The sequence below is a fragment of the Corythoichthys intestinalis genome, chromosome 12, assembly GCF_030265065.1.
Source record: "Corythoichthys intestinalis isolate RoL2023-P3 chromosome 12, ASM3026506v1, whole genome shotgun sequence".
Lineage (NCBI taxonomy): Eukaryota > Metazoa > Chordata > Actinopteri > Syngnathiformes > Syngnathidae > Corythoichthys > Corythoichthys intestinalis.
In genome coordinates this window covers 13734826-13752303 of record NC_080406.1, presented here as the reverse complement: position 1 = coordinate 13752303, position 17478 = coordinate 13734826, and the positions used below count along the sequence as shown (strand labels likewise).

The 17478-nt window shown below is 39.6% G+C and overlaps 1 protein-coding gene across 3 annotated transcripts in view; it reads left to right on the top strand.

Annotated features, from left to right (window-relative positions):
- Positions 1-17478, top strand: part of spegb (striated muscle enriched protein kinase b) — a 118979-nt gene that overhangs the window by 47532 nt on the left and 53969 nt on the right. For 2 of the 3 annotated variants that reach the window (XM_057852895.1, XM_057852898.1), the window contains exons 8-14: positions 6666-6754; positions 6842-7017; positions 7347-7607; positions 7684-7842; positions 12485-12677; positions 12747-12976; positions 13104-13223. In XM_057852895.1, the coding sequence (XP_057708878.1) occupies positions 6666-6754; positions 6842-7017; positions 7347-7607; positions 7684-7842; positions 12485-12677; positions 12747-12976; positions 13104-13223 (1228 nt within the window). The remainder of the gene's footprint in view (positions 1-6665; positions 6755-6841; positions 7018-7346; positions 7608-7683; positions 7843-12484; positions 12678-12746; positions 12977-13103; positions 13224-17478) is intronic. The other variant, XM_057852896.1, reaches the window with a different exon arrangement.

Sequence of the window (17478 nt, the reverse complement as noted above, 5' to 3'; positions counted from 1 at the left end):
ATTTTTCACATTCAGTACAGTGATCCCGTGTGTTCAGTACAGTGATCCCTCGCTACTTCGTGCCCTCAGTCCATCGGATAATTTTTTTTTTTCAATTAAAAACTAAATATATAAATTAGGGCTGTCAAACAATTAAAATTTTTAATCGAGTTAATCACAGCTTAAAAATTAATTCATCGTAATTAATCACGATTCAAACCATCTACAAAATATGACATATTTTTCTGTAAATTATTGTTGGAATGGAAAGATAAGACACAAGACGGATATATACATTCAACATACTGTACATAAGTACTGTATTTGTTTATTATAACAATAAATAAACAAGATGGCAGTAACGTTATCAACATTCTGTTAACGCGATCCATGGATAGAAAGACTTGTAGTTCTTAAAAGATAAATGTTAGTACAAGTTATAAAAAATTTATATTAGAACCCCTCTTAATGTTTTCGTTTTAATAAAGTTTGTAAAATTTTCAATCAAAAAATAAACTAGTAGCTCGCCATTGTTGATGTCAATGATAATTATGGTGCTGAAACCCTTAAAATCAGTCGCACCCAAGCGGCAGAACACCAAAAAACACAAGTAACAAGTGGAAATGACACTTTGGTGTCATTTTAATCTGTTTGAGCGGGGCATGTGCGTTAAATGCGTCAAATATTTTAACGTGATTAATTAAAAAAATTAATTAACGCACGTTAACGCGATAATTTTGACAGCCCTAATATGAATACAGTATTTTATAGCGATGTCCCGATCCGACCACGTACAGCCTCTCACCTCTCCCTCATGCTGCTTGTCTTGTTCACCAAGTAGCTACTTGTTAAAGTTAGAAGAAGCTTTGATCTTGCCAGTTTCTTGGGAGCACCCACCTTGAATGGCGCGGAATGTATGAGGTTGTTTAGCTTGTTAAACACTAGCGTTTGTGTGCTGTGGCGAATCATCGTGTGTGTGTGTGTGAGCAACGTGAATGGATTTGAGTGGACTCACTCAATTTTGCATTTTGATAAAGACAAGCATTTTTTAATTTAAAGCAACTAGGGCTTTCAAACGATTAAAATTCTTAATCGAGTTAATCGCATCTTAAAAATTAATTAATCGTAATTAATCGCAATTCAAACCATCTATAAAATATGCCATATCTTTCTGTAAATTATTGTTGGAATGGAAAAATAAGACACAAGACGGATATATACATTCAACATACTATACATAAGTACTGTATTTGTTTATTATAACAATAAATCAACAAGATGGTGTTAACATTCGGGCGGCCGTGGAGCAGTTGGTAGCTAGAGTTGTCCTTGAACCAAAGGGTCAGTGGTTCGATCCCCGGTTACGACTGTCCACTGTTAAAGTGCCCTTGGGCAAGGCACTGAACCCTGATTTGCCTGCTATATAAGTACTGTCCATTTACCAACATTCTGTTAAAGCGATCCATGGATAGAAAGACTTGTAGTTCTTACAATTTATTGAAATTTTATATTAAAACCCCTCTTAATGTTTTCGTTTTTAATAAAGTTTGTAAAATTTTCACTCAAAAAACTAAACTAGTAGCTCGCCATTGTTGATGTCAATAATTACACAATGCTCATAGTGCTGAAACCCATAAAATCATTCGCACCCAAGCACCAGCAGAGGGCGACAAAATGCCAAAAAACACAAGTAACAAGTGGACATGATACTGGGCTGTCATTTTAATCTGTTTGAGCGGGGCATGTGCGTTAAATGCGTCAAATATTTTAACGTGATTAATTTTAAAAATTAATTACCGCCCGTTAACGCGATAATTTTGACAGCCCTAAAAGCAACACTAGGTAACTTTTCAACCTGTATAGAATATTTTTATAACATCTGTAATAATATGTCGACTGACAGCTAATTTGAATGACACTTCTTTTATATCTTGAGGAGGTCTGTATCGCTTTCACCGGCACTGATTAACTTTGAGGTGTGTGGCAGGTACCCTGTCACACACAAAAAAAAACTACAAATGTGCTGACTGCTTTGCGGCATACGTCACTTCCCCCCTTCAGCATTCATTATATAGACCAGAGGTCATAGAACCGCGGACCTCGGTCCGGTTCCGGACCCCTAAGCCGTCTGGACCGGATCTCAAGCTGCCCGGACTAATACACGTTGCAACAACAAAAATCATTTTTTTCTGCGGGTTTGCAGAGTGGAGGCGGGCAACAAACAAAAACCTTAGCGGTGACGTGCGTGAGCCAGCCAATGGGAGTGAAGCATTTGAAAGTTATTTTTAGAACAGCATGTCTCACACTCGATTTCCAGACTCTGCAGAGTGACAGCCAAAAACTGATAGCCTGGTACTCCAGACTCACCGCTGTTCCAGGTATTGAGTCTGGCCACCATTAAGCGGATAAAATTTCCAGGGCGGAGCAAGCCACAGACAGCGGAGTGGACCAATCAGCGACGGGCGGATGTGACGTTAGAAACGCGAAGAAGGACTTGCGCGCGGAAGTAAACATACGAGGAGAGCGGCGTTTATTCAACATGGCTAGCGCGAGACAGACTGTTGTCAATGACTTGTGTTGATGTTCTTTTGGTAATTTAAAACTGATTTTACCGTGGATTGGAACATATTCTCGGCTCTCCTGTTTGCCATCTGTGTTGTTGTGGAGACGACTTTCGACGCAGAAGAGTGACGTTGCTCGTTAAGAACACGTCACGCAAATAAACGAATCTGATTTGACGATTGATTTTGTACTTGCTCGAAAGGCCGTTAATGGGCTGGGTCCCAGACTATTCTCTCAGTGTTTGAAAAATACAGGGAGAACAGTCTGGCCGTGCCAGGCAAAAAAACTGAGCCGAATGAAGTTGGAGGAAGAGGCGAAAAGGTATGGCAAATAGCGTGCTCAAAACTACGCAAGATTGATGCAGAAAACAGAGTGTTTAAGGAGGAGTGGACCAACACATTTTTATTCATTTTACCTGGCAGCAGCACAAGACCGCTATGCCTCATCTGAGACTCATTCAGAGACGGTAGCGCTTGTAAAAAGCAGCAATTTGAAAAGGCACTATGAAACGAAGCACGCAGCTTTTTTTTTTTTGCAAAGTTTCCCTATGAACTCTGCCATCCGTTCTCAAAAAAATAGCGGAATTAAGGGCTCAATATGATCGCACCTCAAGGCTCATGGTTCATTTATTCACTGCTCAGCAACGTGCAAATGAATTCTCCCTCAGAATAGCGTGGATATTGCGTCAAAACAAAAAGTCTTTCAGTGACACACAGATTGTCAAAGATTTTATGAGTGTAGTTGCTGAAACTTTGTTGATGGAAAGCAAAAAGAAGAGGTCTGTTAAAAAATAAAGCAAATCCCCCTGTCAGCATCCACAATTAAAAAAAAAGTCTTGAACATGCTCTTATGTTGCTATTTAATGATTCAATTAAAGCACTTTTTTAGTTTTATGCACCTTTTATATTTTATTTACATTTTTGAATGTTGTAATTATCAGCATGGTCACGTAAAAATACGTTTGTATCTTTTGGAAAAAAAGAAGCATTAAAAATATTTCCGGACCCGAGATTGTTGTAATTTTTTAATTTCGGACCAAGAGGATTTTTAATTCATGACCCCTGATATAGACGGAAGTCGATGCTTACGCTTTTGCGCGAATTCTGCAAAGATGGCAGAACAACGAAAGGGACAAAAAGTTTTGTCTGAGAAGGGAAAAAAGGCAGGCTACCAGGATATACAGAATAACCATTGGCCCGGCTTTCACTTGCTGGTGTGACACCTCCCTCCACTCAACTGAACTCATCAGCGTTGACAAGGTAGTGTGGGTTGGTGGGTTAGCCACACTAAGCCACATGGTTGCTAACCATCATGTGCTATTGTTTAGCAACAACTGGTTTCATTACCTTAATACTATTCGTCCTTCAAACAGCCGGTGGAAATAGAAATGTTGTTTAATCCATCTGCAGGCGGCCGGTAGATTAATTTTTGATTCATTAATCAATCATTTTACAACACTGTTCGGGTGTGCGCTGGTCCTCTTGGAAAACACAGTCTTCCTTAACCCCTTCAGACACGCATTTTTGCTGCCGGGCAAAAAAAAAAAAAAAAAAAAAAAAAAAAAAGAAATCAGATTTTTACTCTATTCAAATACCAGAACAGAGTGCAATTTTTTGGGTCGGAGATATTTCATGTTTTATTGGTTATTTTTAATGTTAAAGTTACATTGTTTTTAATGAGAAATGAGAACTTACGTTTGCCTTTATAAAGTTGCGCTTTGTTTCACCCATTTCAAAGAACCAAAAATAGCAATGAGGGCATGCTAAACCTCATTATTTAATTTCGATTAATTTCGATGAGTAACGTTCCGGCCAATTATCTCCCAGAAGTGGCAATAGCAACTAAATTCAGTGTATTTATTCATTTAGAGACACGAACGCGTCATGTCCTTCAGCAGCATGCTCAGGTCTGAAGAGGTTAACACTAGAAAACCCAGCAGAGGCCGACTTGGCCTTTCCCAAGACTAACAGTCCTACTATTCCCCAGCAATGGCCAATTTGGCCTCTCCTCCGTGACTCGTGATAGTTTGTGTCAGTTCAAGTCAAGCTATATTTATTTAATTACATTTATCTATGAAGTTTGACACTTTTTACACATTTTTTAATTCACTTCTCCTATACGCCACACATAACGACAGAAAGAATGGCCCAAATGTGTACATTGTTTTGAAGAAGAAAAAAAATCGTTTTAGAACTGAAATTTGAGTGTAAAGCAGGAATTGTGTCTATAGTTTAGAAGGACTGAATCAGGGGCATGGAGTATGGATTGTGGTCATTGTGTCTGAAGTTAATATATGTCTAGTGGTTGCATTTCCATATGAACGGCTGTTGTCTGCCCGACAACAGCTTGCCAATTCAAAAGCACTTGGGTCATTTTTGCTACCGCTGGGTTTTCCGGGGAAGAGGCCATATCGGACATTGTTTGTGACTAGTAGGAGTACCAGAATTCTCTGGGACTTCTAGTGTTAAGGCAAAACACTACCGTTTTTGACGTCGCTAGAATCGACCAAACTGAAAAGTTGCAAAGTATTGCTTTAAAGAGCATACGACAGGAGAAAAAAAATCTTAAATAGCATTATTATGTGAATTAGAATCATATTTTGAGACGATTCGACTATATGCAACAATTTAGCAAAGCGCAGATGACGAGAAATTAGTCTTTTAATTTGCCGGTTAGCCACGCCTACCATTATAGGGCTCTAGCGTCCCCAACAGTTGGATGACGTCAGCGGGAGACTGGGCTCATCGGTTTTACTATTCAGCCCATTGAGGGGGAATTATTCAAAACGAGGAAAACGCGACGAAGACAGCTGCAAAATGTCATTGTTTCTGACTCTTTACTTAAATATTTTTACAGGATATTTTTTTAATCCAAGTATTTTCCCCAATTGCTAAATAAATGGCATGGTCATGACAAATAACAGTCTTGTGCTAAATGGAATATGAAATAATAAAAATGCTCTTATTCAGGACGACATGGCAAAATTACTCCATAATGGTCAAAACTGTCGACTTCACCCTTACTGTCGCACCTCCCGAACGATATTTTATGCCACCTAAATCGGATATATGTCATTTCCCTTCCCCGGCTTCGGAGAATGTAAACAAACCAAGAGGCGTGACAGCTAGCCGACATGCTAACCCGAACCGAGTTATGTTTCAAAGTCTTCGAAGCGGAAAATCACACATAACTAGCCCGGATTATTTGACATGACGGCTGGGTTGTCGATTGTCTTTGCGGATCGGCAAACCGCCCGGCGGAGAGCAATGTACAGCTCGTTCCCCGGAGGAGGGCGGCTGCAGTTGTTGTGCAGCTAACGCGCAGCTAATGTGCATGAGGAGAGCTTTTTACATGCCTATCAGTGATCAAACGTAAGTAGTCCTATATTTAAAGAAAGTTTGTAGTGTTTACTTTGTAATCTCTGTATTTGTATTTGACATAATACAAAACACGATCTTTACTCACTTCCTCGTAAGTTCAATGGTCCCACTGTAGTAGGGCTTGTTTTGGCCAATATCCACGGTGAATGGGAACCTTTTGAAAATCCAAAAAGGTGCACACGCCTGTCCCTCATACAGTAAGATTTTTCTGCAGCCGTTTGGCTGGCGTGATGCAAAAAATAAACGTATTAATCCGCAAAATCAGCTGAATCCTTAGTCCTCATACACAACAGTACGGCTGTATAGTGAAGAGGACGCCTTCATCCGTACACGTCACAGCGCCCTCCTCCTCAATGCAAGACCGAAGCCGGAAGTCACTCATTTTCATGGCGCAGGATTAAAAAAACTAAATAAATATAGCGATCACTTCCACACACATCCAAGCGGTCCATATCATTCAGGAGCATAAAATACCGCGTGTATTATGAAATAAACATGCTTTTTTCATGTCACATGCACTTTAAATTATACTTTGGGGAAAAAACGTGAAAAAACATGTCTTATATGTATCTTTCTAATGCCAAATCTGAATAAAAACATTGAACACACCAGAAAAAAAAATGTAAACAAGCTCCTCTTCTACTTCGTGGACCCCACTGACAGCGAAAAACGAGGCATCACTGTATTTATTTGATGGGACAGTATGAGACACTGGAATTTTAAATCATTTTTAATCTCAAATAGGTAACATTGATTGATCAAGCCGTTATTGAAGGACAAGAAGTCACCATGTCTGTGCGAATAAATGGCCAACCAAAACCTTTGCTGTACTGGTATGTGTCGTTGATCATGGACACAAGAAATAGATCAACTGATTATCAATTTCTCTCAAGTGTGATCATTTCATTTCATTCTTGCAGGTTGAGAGACAGAGTTACGGTCAAAAGTGGTCCCCGCCATATTGTGCGAGAGACAGAAAATGGAAATTTTGAAATGACCATCAAGTCAGCCCTGAGGTCAGACTCTGGGGTTTACACCTGTAAGATCATCAATGAGTTTGGAACAAAACAATGTGAAGGGAAGTTGGAGGTTAAAGGTAATAAGATAAACTCACACTGGTAGCACTGCCTGTCTGACTGCCTCTGTCCTGTATTGTGTCTTATTTGCATTGCATTCCCTAATTGGCACTGTATAGCGACTCCCATACGTGGGTTCAACTGCCTGGCTCATTGTGCCTTTCTTGGCCATGTCCTGTTCCTGTCCTTATTTGCTATTTACCGCATCGCTTCCTCACAGTGTTAGCACTGTCTTCTCGGAATGTCCCTGCATAGTCAGAATATAGTTGATATGCTGCTTAACTGGTCTTTTTTCACCCTGTTCTTTGTATAAGATTTTTAAAGATTAGTTTATTTTATGTTCACCCAGTACCACCAGTCGAGCCAAGCTTGGCCATCATCCGCCCTGTGAAAGACATCACAGCGAACGCGGGCGAGACGGTGTTGTTTGAGTGTCACGTCATCGGGCCGCAAGATACTGATGTGGATTGGTTGGCGAGCGGGAAACTGATCCAACCCGCTATGCTCAACTGCAAAATGCACTTTGATGGAAGAAAATGTCGGCTGCTTCTTAATTCAGTACATGAGGATGATAGCGGAGTGTACACGTGCAAGCTGAGCACAGCCAAAGGTTTGTGTAATGAAGGAGAATCAGCTTGTTTGCTTGTTACACAAGTAAAATTGTACAATTTTTTGGTGCACCTCAGAGGAAATTACATCATGTGGAAAACTCAGAGTTATTCCCTCAATTGAGCCTCTATTTACTCGCAAACTGGACGTTTTGGAAGTCATCGAGGGGCGTAACGCTCGATTTGATTGCAAAGTCAGCGGGACTCCGCCTCCAAAGGTCACATGGACTCACTTCGGTAAGGTGTCCAAATAATGTTTTCAAACTTTCCATTGGTCTCGCTCTGTGTTCTTCAGATTAAGATTTAGGGAGACTCAATGTTTCCACAGCCTACCCAATCATCTACCGTATTTTTCGGACTATAAGTCGCACCTGAGTATAAGTCGCACCAGCCATAAATGCCCAACGAAGAGGAAAAAAACATATAAGTCGCACCGGAGTATAAGTCGCATTTTTGTGGGAAATTTACTTGACAAAATCCAACACATAGAACAGATATATAATCTTAAAAGGCAATTTAATATAAAAATACAATAGAGAACAACATGCTGAATAAGTGTACAGTACGATGTTACACGTGCGAGTGCGCCCCCACTTGGGCGTGAAAGCGCCACAAACTAAAAGCATGCATTTCAATATAAAAAAGTCAATAATACAATTGAACACACATTGGCAAAGGCAGAACTCGAACATGGCCGAGTTATTAAGATAACTATATCATAAACAACATGCTAAAAAGTTTACCAAAGCATCAGTGTCACTCCAAAACACCAACATGTGAAATTATATCATAATGTGTTAATAATTTCACGCATAAGTCGCTCCAGAGTATAAATCGCACCCCCAGCCAAACTATGAAAAAAACTGCGACTTATAGTCCGAAAAATACGGTATTATTGTCATCTGTCATCACATATCGTACAAGCACAGTGAAGAAAATAGGTAGTTGAACACCCTGCTAATTTGCAAGTTCTCACACTTTTAGGTGCTTGTCCATTGTGCGAGAGAGAATCTAAAAAGAAAAATCCAGAAATCCAAATGTATGATTTTTCAATGATTTATTTGTGTTATACAGCTGCAAATAAGCATTTGAACACCTGTCTATCAGCTGGAATTCTGACCCTGAAACACCTGTTAGTCCGCCTATTAAAGGTCCACCTCCCCTCCATGTATTATCCTGAATCAGATCCACCTGTGTGAGGTCGATAGCACCCCCTTCAATCAGTAAAACTCAAACTTGTAACATGGCCAAGACAAAAGAACTGTCCAAAGACACCAGAGACAAAACTGTACACCTCAACAAGGCTGGAAAGGGCTACGGAGCAATTGCCAAGCAGCTTTGTGAAAAAAGGTCCACTGTTGGAGCAATCATTAGAAAATGGAAGGAGGTAAACATGACGGTCAATCTCAATCGGAGTGGAGCCCCATGTAAGATCTCAATGATCCTAAGAAAGGTGATGAATCAGTCAAGAACTACAGGACAGGAGTTAGTCAATGACCTGAAAAGAGCTGGGACCACCACTTCCAAGGTTACTGTAGGTAATACACTAAGACGTCATGGTTTGAAATCATGCATGACACAGAAGGTTCCGCTGCTTATACATTTTAAGGCCCGTCTTACTATTCCAAGAACACCGTGAAGCATGGGGGTGGTAGCATCATGCTGTGGGGGTGTTTTTCTGAGCATGGGACAGGATGAGTGCACTGTATTAAAGAGAGGATGACTGGAGCCCTGTATTGTGAGATTTTGGGGAACAACCTCCTTCCCTCATCCTTAGCATTGAATATGGGTCCTGGCTGGGTCATGACAATGACCTGAAGCACACGGCCAGGAAAACCAAGGAGTAAGAAGCATATCAAGGTTTTAGCATGGCCTAGCCAGTCTCCAGACCTAAACCCAATAGAAAACCTTTGGAGGGAGCTCAAAGTCTGTGTTTCTCAGTGACAGCCCAGAAACCTGACTGATCTAGAGAAGATATATGTGGAGGAGTGGGCCAAGATCTTTCCTGCAGTGTGTCCAAACCTGGTGAAAAACTACAGAAACGTTTGACCTCTGTAATTGCAAACAAAGGCTACTGGACCAAATATTAACATTCGTTTTTTCAGGTGTTCAAATACTTATTTGCAGCTGTATCAAACAAATAAACTGGTTAAAAAAAAATCATACACTGTGACTAACAAAACTGTTTATTTTATACATAAATGACATATACAAAGTGTCTGAACTATTAAAAATTGTCCTTTTTGCAGATGACACCAATATCTTTTGTTCAGGGAATGACCTGAAAGGTCTAACTAAGCTAATAAATGTCGAACTAGAAAAGCTGCAGCAATGGTTCAACGCTAATAAATTATCTCTAAATCTGGAAAAACAAAATATATGCTATTTGGCAGAAAAGGTCTCAAGGAGCACTTAGACTTACAAATAAACCATGTGACAATACAGAGAGTTAGAGAGCACAAAGTGTTAGGAGTAGTAATTGATGATTTATTAACATGGAAGGCACATGTAAGCCATCTGAAAAATAAGCTAGCTAGAAGCATTTCTATTCTCTTTAGAGCCTAAAATGTGCTAGATGAGAAGGCTCTCCACACTACAGTGCATTGATCTTGCCGTATCTCACCTATTGTGCCGAAATTCGAAGACACCCATACAAAGCCCACCCAAATCATCTGATGATCCTTCAAAAGAAAGCGATTAGGATCATCCACAAAGCACCATATAGAGCACACACAAATGAGCTTTACATCAAATCTAAGTTTTTAAAATTTTATGATTTGATACACTTTAAAACTGTCCAGATAATGTACAAGGCCCATTCAAATTGTATTCCGCACAACCTACAAATTCGCTTCCAAGCAAGGGAATCGAATTATGATTTTATAGGGAACAATGTGTTTAACTACAGCCGTGTAAAAACCACCTTAAAATAATGTTCGATTCCTAACATAGGGGCCCGCCTCTGGAATGTTCTTGACCCCGCACTGACCAACATGGGGTCCCTAGCAGCCTTTAAAAGAACATATAAAGATTAGGGCTGTCAAAATTATCGCGTTAACGGGCGTTAATTAATTTTTAAAATTAATCACGTTAAAATATTTGACGCAATTAACGCACCCGCTGGCATATTGCCTCAAACATTACAATGAGGCCGTTTATGAACATTAAGAGTGAAGAGAATGCCACCGGCCGCTTGGGGGCAGCGCCGTTCCATACTCATGTCTTCTAAACGTGGGAGAATTAGTAGTTGTGAGACGTTTATGCTGTATTCACAATGCAATGCAAATTGCTATTTGTGCTCCACACATATTTCGGTAAGTTTTCTTTCTTTTAGTGGCAATTATGTGTCTCTTGTTTTATTTTGGGTAAGATATGTACAGATAGAGTGGGGAGAACAAGTATTTGATACACTGCCAATGGGTTTTGGCAGTGTATCAAATACTTGCTCTCCCCACTGTATATGCTATTCAGTAAAGGCGAGTGGACACAGGCGCGCCGTTTATTGGCATAAGCTTCTCCTTCACAACAAACATAAGTATCCTTTAGTGAAAGCACAACAAAAATAATATTCCTATCTCTCAAAAATATATATATATTCTCAAAAAGAAAAGCACTTCAGTCTATAGTAATGAGGCCCTATTCTGACACACAGTTAAACAACAATGCTAAATAAACTGGCATTCCATATCAATTTAGCTATGCAAAATACACGTAAAACTTTTCACTCTATTTTTATTATTGTTAGTTTTATTCTTATTATTATTATATTAACTCTACTTTTGATTGAAAATTTTACAAATTTTATTAAAACGAAAACATGAAGAGGGGTTATAATATAAAATTACTATAACTTGTAACTATAACATTTATCGTTTAAGAACTACAAGTCTTTCTATCCGTGGATCACTTTAACATAGAATGTTAATAATGCCATTTGTGGATTTATTGTTACAATAAACAAATACAGTACTGATGTACAGTATGTTGTATGTATATATCCGTCATGTGTCTTATCTTTCCATTCCAACAATAATTTACATAAAAATATGGCATATTTTAGAGATGGTTTGAATTGCGATTAATTGCGATTAATTACGATTAATTAATTTTTAAGCTGTAATTAACTCGATTAAAAATTTTAATCGTTTGACAGCCCTAATAAAGATATTATTCTAAGTCGCTACCGAGACTGACCTCCTGTATGGTAAAAACAACTGCACGAGAGTCAAATTAGGGCATTCTGCCAGACACACAGACCCCACGTAGTGTTCCCATAACAAAAAGTGAAGGAATTTCAGTGGCTAAAGATAAGGTAGTCATAACATGCGCTAAAAATCAGCTCTGTCACAAAGACAGAACATTACATCTGCTGACATACGCGAATGCTGTCGAGTCTTGATTAAATCTGTAACAAATTTTGTATAATTGAACTGCTTAAATGGTCACTAAGTACTTTGGACAGGATTTGTAAAAAAAAAAATTTTTTTTAAAATGCTGTATTTGTACCACAATGTGAAATGCCTACTCTATCATGCAATAATTCGCGTCCTTTGGCTTAATTGGGAAGGGATTTAATAAGCCCAGGCTTCTCCCGTCAGCCCTTGTGTTTTCTTAAGGATTCTTCGGGTTAATCTTATCACAATGCTACATTGTAACTGTCAATGATACCGATGATGATGACAATAAACAATTTCCAAATTTCCAAATGGATTTTTCTTTTTAGATTATCTCTCTCGCAGTGGACATGCATCTACGATGAAAATTTTAGACTCCTCCACGATTTAACTTGCAAAAGAGCATGGTGTTCAAATACTTATTTTCTTACTGTATATGGTACAGAAGTTGGAAATCAGAGGTATAACAAACTTCTGTTTCTCAGCAGATCACCCACTCACTGAGAGTGAGGATGTGCGCATTCTTCAGGAGAATGGTCGTCACTCCCTCATCATTTCGCACGTGACCAATGATGATGAGGGTTTCTATACCGTGACAGCCATCAACAATCATGGCGAAGCTGAATGTTCTGCTGAACTGTATATACAAGAGCCGCGGCCGGCCATCTCCTCACAGATGTAGGATCAAAATCAAATTATTTCTCAGGTCATTTATGGAATTGGCTATGACATTCATTCTTCCCATAGGGCTAAACTCGAGAAAATGCCATCCATACCAGAGGAGCCTGAGGTCCCTGAGAATGAAGTTGAGCGTTTCACAATGCCTGACTTCATTAAGCCCCTTTATGACCTGGATGTTATTGAGGGAAAGGAGGCTGTTCTCAAATGTAAAGTAGCCGGTTTGCCATATCCCAGCATTGTCTGGTTCCACAATGGCAAAAAAATCGAAAGTACTGAAGACAGAAAGATGACACAATGTAGGTGTTAGACGAAAATATCTCAAGACACATTGTTAGGCTGTTGTTTCGCCATGTTCCCAGTGAGATGTGAGGAAGCTGCCTGGCCCCCGTGTAATTCTTGCTCTGTTTTGTCCATTCTTTTCAGTCCGCGATGTCCACAGTCTGGTCATCCGTTCAGTGTGTCATGCGCATGGTGGTGTCTACAAAAGTGTCATCTCCAACAAAATAGGCAAGGCCACTTGCTATGCTCATCTCTATGTCACAGGTAATGCTATCTAAGATTTTTTTCCCACCATGCCATGTGTAAAGATTATCACCCCATGCTGTCGCAAGGCGAGCACAGATTTACACAGAGTAGGCATGCGTGAAATTGAGTCAGACACACTTATAAGATGTCATTTTCAGTGCAGTGTCTAATACATGAATATTGTTATCATATCAAATAAAGAGTGTATTTACAGTGCCCTCCATAATTATTGGCACCCCTGAAAAAGATGTGTTTTTTAGCTTCTAATATTTATTTTTTTATTCAAATAATATGGGACCTTAATGGAAAAAAAGAGAAAAATCCAACCTTCAATACAAGTGCATTCATTCAGTGGGGGAAAAATCCCACATAAAGAAAAAATGATTCGACATCAAATAATGTGTGTCACAATTATTAGCACCCCTGGTGTTAATACTTTGTACAACCCACTTTTGCCAACAAAACAAGGTCTGGGGACTGAGATGGCCACGGGAGGAGCTCAATCTTGGTCTCACACAAAAATACACACGGTCCCAGGCTTCAACTGTGCTCTGGTCAGATGAGACCAAGATTGAGCATTTTGGCAACAAACACTCTAAGTGGGTCTGGTGTGCCACAAAAGATGCGCATGCTGAAAAGCACCTCATACCCACTGTGAAGTATGGGGGTGGGTCAGTGATGCTGTGGGGCTGTTTCGCTTCCAAAGGCCCTGGGAACCTTGTTAGGGTGCATGGCATCATGAATGCTTTGGAATACCAGGTCATTTAAAATCAAAATCTGTTGCCCTCTGCCCGAAAGCTGAAGATGGGTCGTCACTGGGTCTTTCAGCAAGACAATGACCCAAAACATATGGCCAAATCTACACAGAAATGGTTCACCAGACACAAAATCAAGCTCCTCCCGTGGCCATCTCAGTCCCCAGACCTTGTTTTGTTGGCAAAAGGGGGTTGTACAAAATTAACACCAGGGGTGCTAATAATTGTGACGCACATTATTTGATGTCAAATAATTTTTTCTTTATGTGGGATTTTTTCCCCACTGAATGAATGCACTTGTATTGAAGGCAGGATTTTTCTCTTTTTTTCCATTAAGGTCCCATATTTTTTGAATTAAAGAAAAAATTATTAGAAGCTAAAAAACACATCTTTTTCAGGGGTGCCAATAATTATGGAGGGCACTGTACATGGATATACACAGGGTGGAAGTGAATGAACTTCCTATGACCGTGTCAGCAGAAGTCTGTGGCAGTGGCGGAACAAATAAAAACAAGTAAAAACAAATGGGTGCGATGAGCATAAACGGGACCCCCGAGTGGAGGGGGTGGGTAATAGTGGACAATTATTCAGGGGCCCCTCCACACTTTTGTGGGCTCCTCAAGATGATCGTCTGGTGTGTGTGTGTGGGAGTTAGGTGGAAATTCTTGGAGGAGGTTGGCAGCAGGGGTGACAGTTGGCCAGAACGGTCAGGAACGCAGTTCCGGTATAAGATTCAGGGCCAGAAAGCTGTTCCGGTGCTTTGATTCCAAAAATATGACGGCAACTGTAAAAACGCTATGTAAAAAAAAAAAAAAAAATGCTAAGCTGCCACACATGCATTTCATCTCCAAGAAGAAAAAAAATCTACCAACATCAGATTTACATACCCAAGTGTTAACAACAAGCATAATAAAGTGATTGTGTAGCGTAATCCGTTTCCACCGATAATTATTAATTTTATTCTACGGACGGCATGGAGGTTTCCCCAGCTGCTGCAGTTATCAGAGTCTGACGATGACGAGTCACGTCACTGTGTGAATGCACGCAGCAAAACAAAACGTCTGGACTCATTTATCCGTTCAATTGGCTGACATACTGATATGTGATCAGCAGAGATAGTTAGCTCTGATTGGTTCAAATGTGCATGTTTTCTGGAACAGCCCAAAAAAAAAAAGTTTGTTGAATGGGTGTGACAAAAAAAAGGGCAATGCAACAGAAAATGGATCAAATCTTTAAGAGCAAGGAAATAGTTGAGGAGGCTTATTTATCATATTTAGTTGTCATTGCTGTTTTTGTTAACTTTTATTTTGCAAATCATTGAAAAAATGCAATTTTGAATGAAAATCAGTTTTTTTATGTGTTATAGAAATAACTGCTAAAACAGTTTTTCTTTGCATTTCAGTAGTTTTAAGAGGTTTGAGCCTCCCCCCCAAAATAAATGAATAAAAATACAAAATTTCTGTCTCCGTGGCGATCTTCACGTAGGGAAGTTCTGGCAAGAAATTCTAGCAACTTTCAACCCTGGTTGGCATAGATATTGTAACAAAGCAACATTAGGTAGCTTTTCAACCTTTATAAAATATTTTCATAACATTTATGTCGACTGACAACTAGTTGAATGAGACCTCTTTTATATCTTGAGGGGGTCTGTATCGCTTTTACCGGCACTAATTAACTTTGAAGAGGGTGGCAGGAACCTTGCCACACTAAAAAAACTACAAATGTGCTGACAGCTTTACAGCATACGTCCCTACCCCTTTCTCCATTCATTATAAACACGGAAGTCAATGAGAAAGCTTTCGTGAGAATCCTGCAAAGATGGCAGAGCAACAAAAAAGACAAAAAGTTTTGTCTCAGGAGGAGAAAAAAAGCCCGGCTTTCATTCAACCCCCCCCAAGGCTGGCTACCAGGATATACAGAATAAACATTGGCCTGGCTTTCACCCGCCCCCACCGAAATCAGGTGGGGTAGGGGGTAGCCACACCATGCCACACGGTTGCTAACCATCATATGATATTGTTTAGCCACAATTGGATTCATTACCTTATTACTATTCATCCTTCACACAGCCGCTGGAAACCGAAATGTTGTTTAATCCATTTTGCAGGCAACCGGGAGATTGATTTTTGATTGATTGATGATTTTACAACACTTTGCGAGTGTGTGCTGGTCCTCATGAGAAAACACAGTCTTCCTTAACTCTTAGATGCATAAGTGGGTTCAAAATGACCCGGTGAGGTTGTTTTCTTGAAATATCTTCAGAATGAAAAGTTGTTATCAATTCATATTCCAGGTATTCCTCAAAAACATGTTTTTGGTATAATGCAATTCAAATTTTTGATGAACTTTTTATACATTTGAAGAAATTGTCATTTTTGTATTACTACCCTAAGCTTCCACAAGTGGGTCAAAAATGACCCACATGCATTTTCTATGGAATCCAATGGGAATCTTTCATTCTTATCAACTTTGGCTGTCAGGAATAAATTTACCGTGGACCACACAGACTAGGTATGTAAAAAGTGACATCCCTTTAGAACAGACATGTCCAAAGTCCGGCCCGGGGGCCAAATGGGGCCCATGGTCAAATTTCATCCGGCCCCCAGCCTCTGTCATAAAATCAATAACGTCTGGCCCGCACACAGACTTAATAAATTGGTCAGCAGTACTGCTACCAGCATATGAGGTAGCTTACACACTAAATGCTGCTCCTCATTTACTCACTAAAAAGCAACATTACCCCGTGTGACCTTTTACTCCCAATTTTATAAACTGGTGACAATCAACAAAAAAAAAGAAAGTTGACTTTGACGGCCGACACTTCAAGGATAGGTGTAAATTGGACTATTTCTTCACTAAAATACGCAACAACAGTGTTTGCCTCATTTGCAAATAGACAGTCGCAGTTTTTAAAGAGTTCAATGTATGGTGATTTTACCAAACAAGACACGCTGACATATACGACAAGATTACAGGGAAGATACGTAGCGAGAAATTGAAGCAACTTGAAGCTAGTTTAATGTTACAGCAGCAGTGTTTCACAAGAGCCCGAGAGTCGAAAGCTTAGCCACAAAGGCTAGTTGCGAGATTGTTGAAATTATTAGTTAAAAAAAAATAATAAAGCAAATGTGACACACATAATGGCTCGCTAAAATTTGCATAAATATATTGTTCAACATAAAGGACGTCAGCCAAGGTCGGCCCCCCACGTTTACCACACCAAATCTGGCCCCATTTGCAAAAAGTTTGGACACCACTGCTTTAGAAGATTATTTTACACAGCAAGAGCTGATAAGTGTACTGTAAGTATTATGTCCAAATAATATATTGTGTTTGTTTCTTTCATGACTCTTTTTATTATTATTTATCAACAAATTAACCTACTTCATAACTAGCTGGCTAACTAAGGCTAGGTTCATACCGCAGGTCCTAATGCACAATTCCAATTTTTTGTCATGTTTTTTTTTTTTTTTTTGGCGTACCTGTTCAGACTGCCTATGTCCATTGAGCCTGTTCAA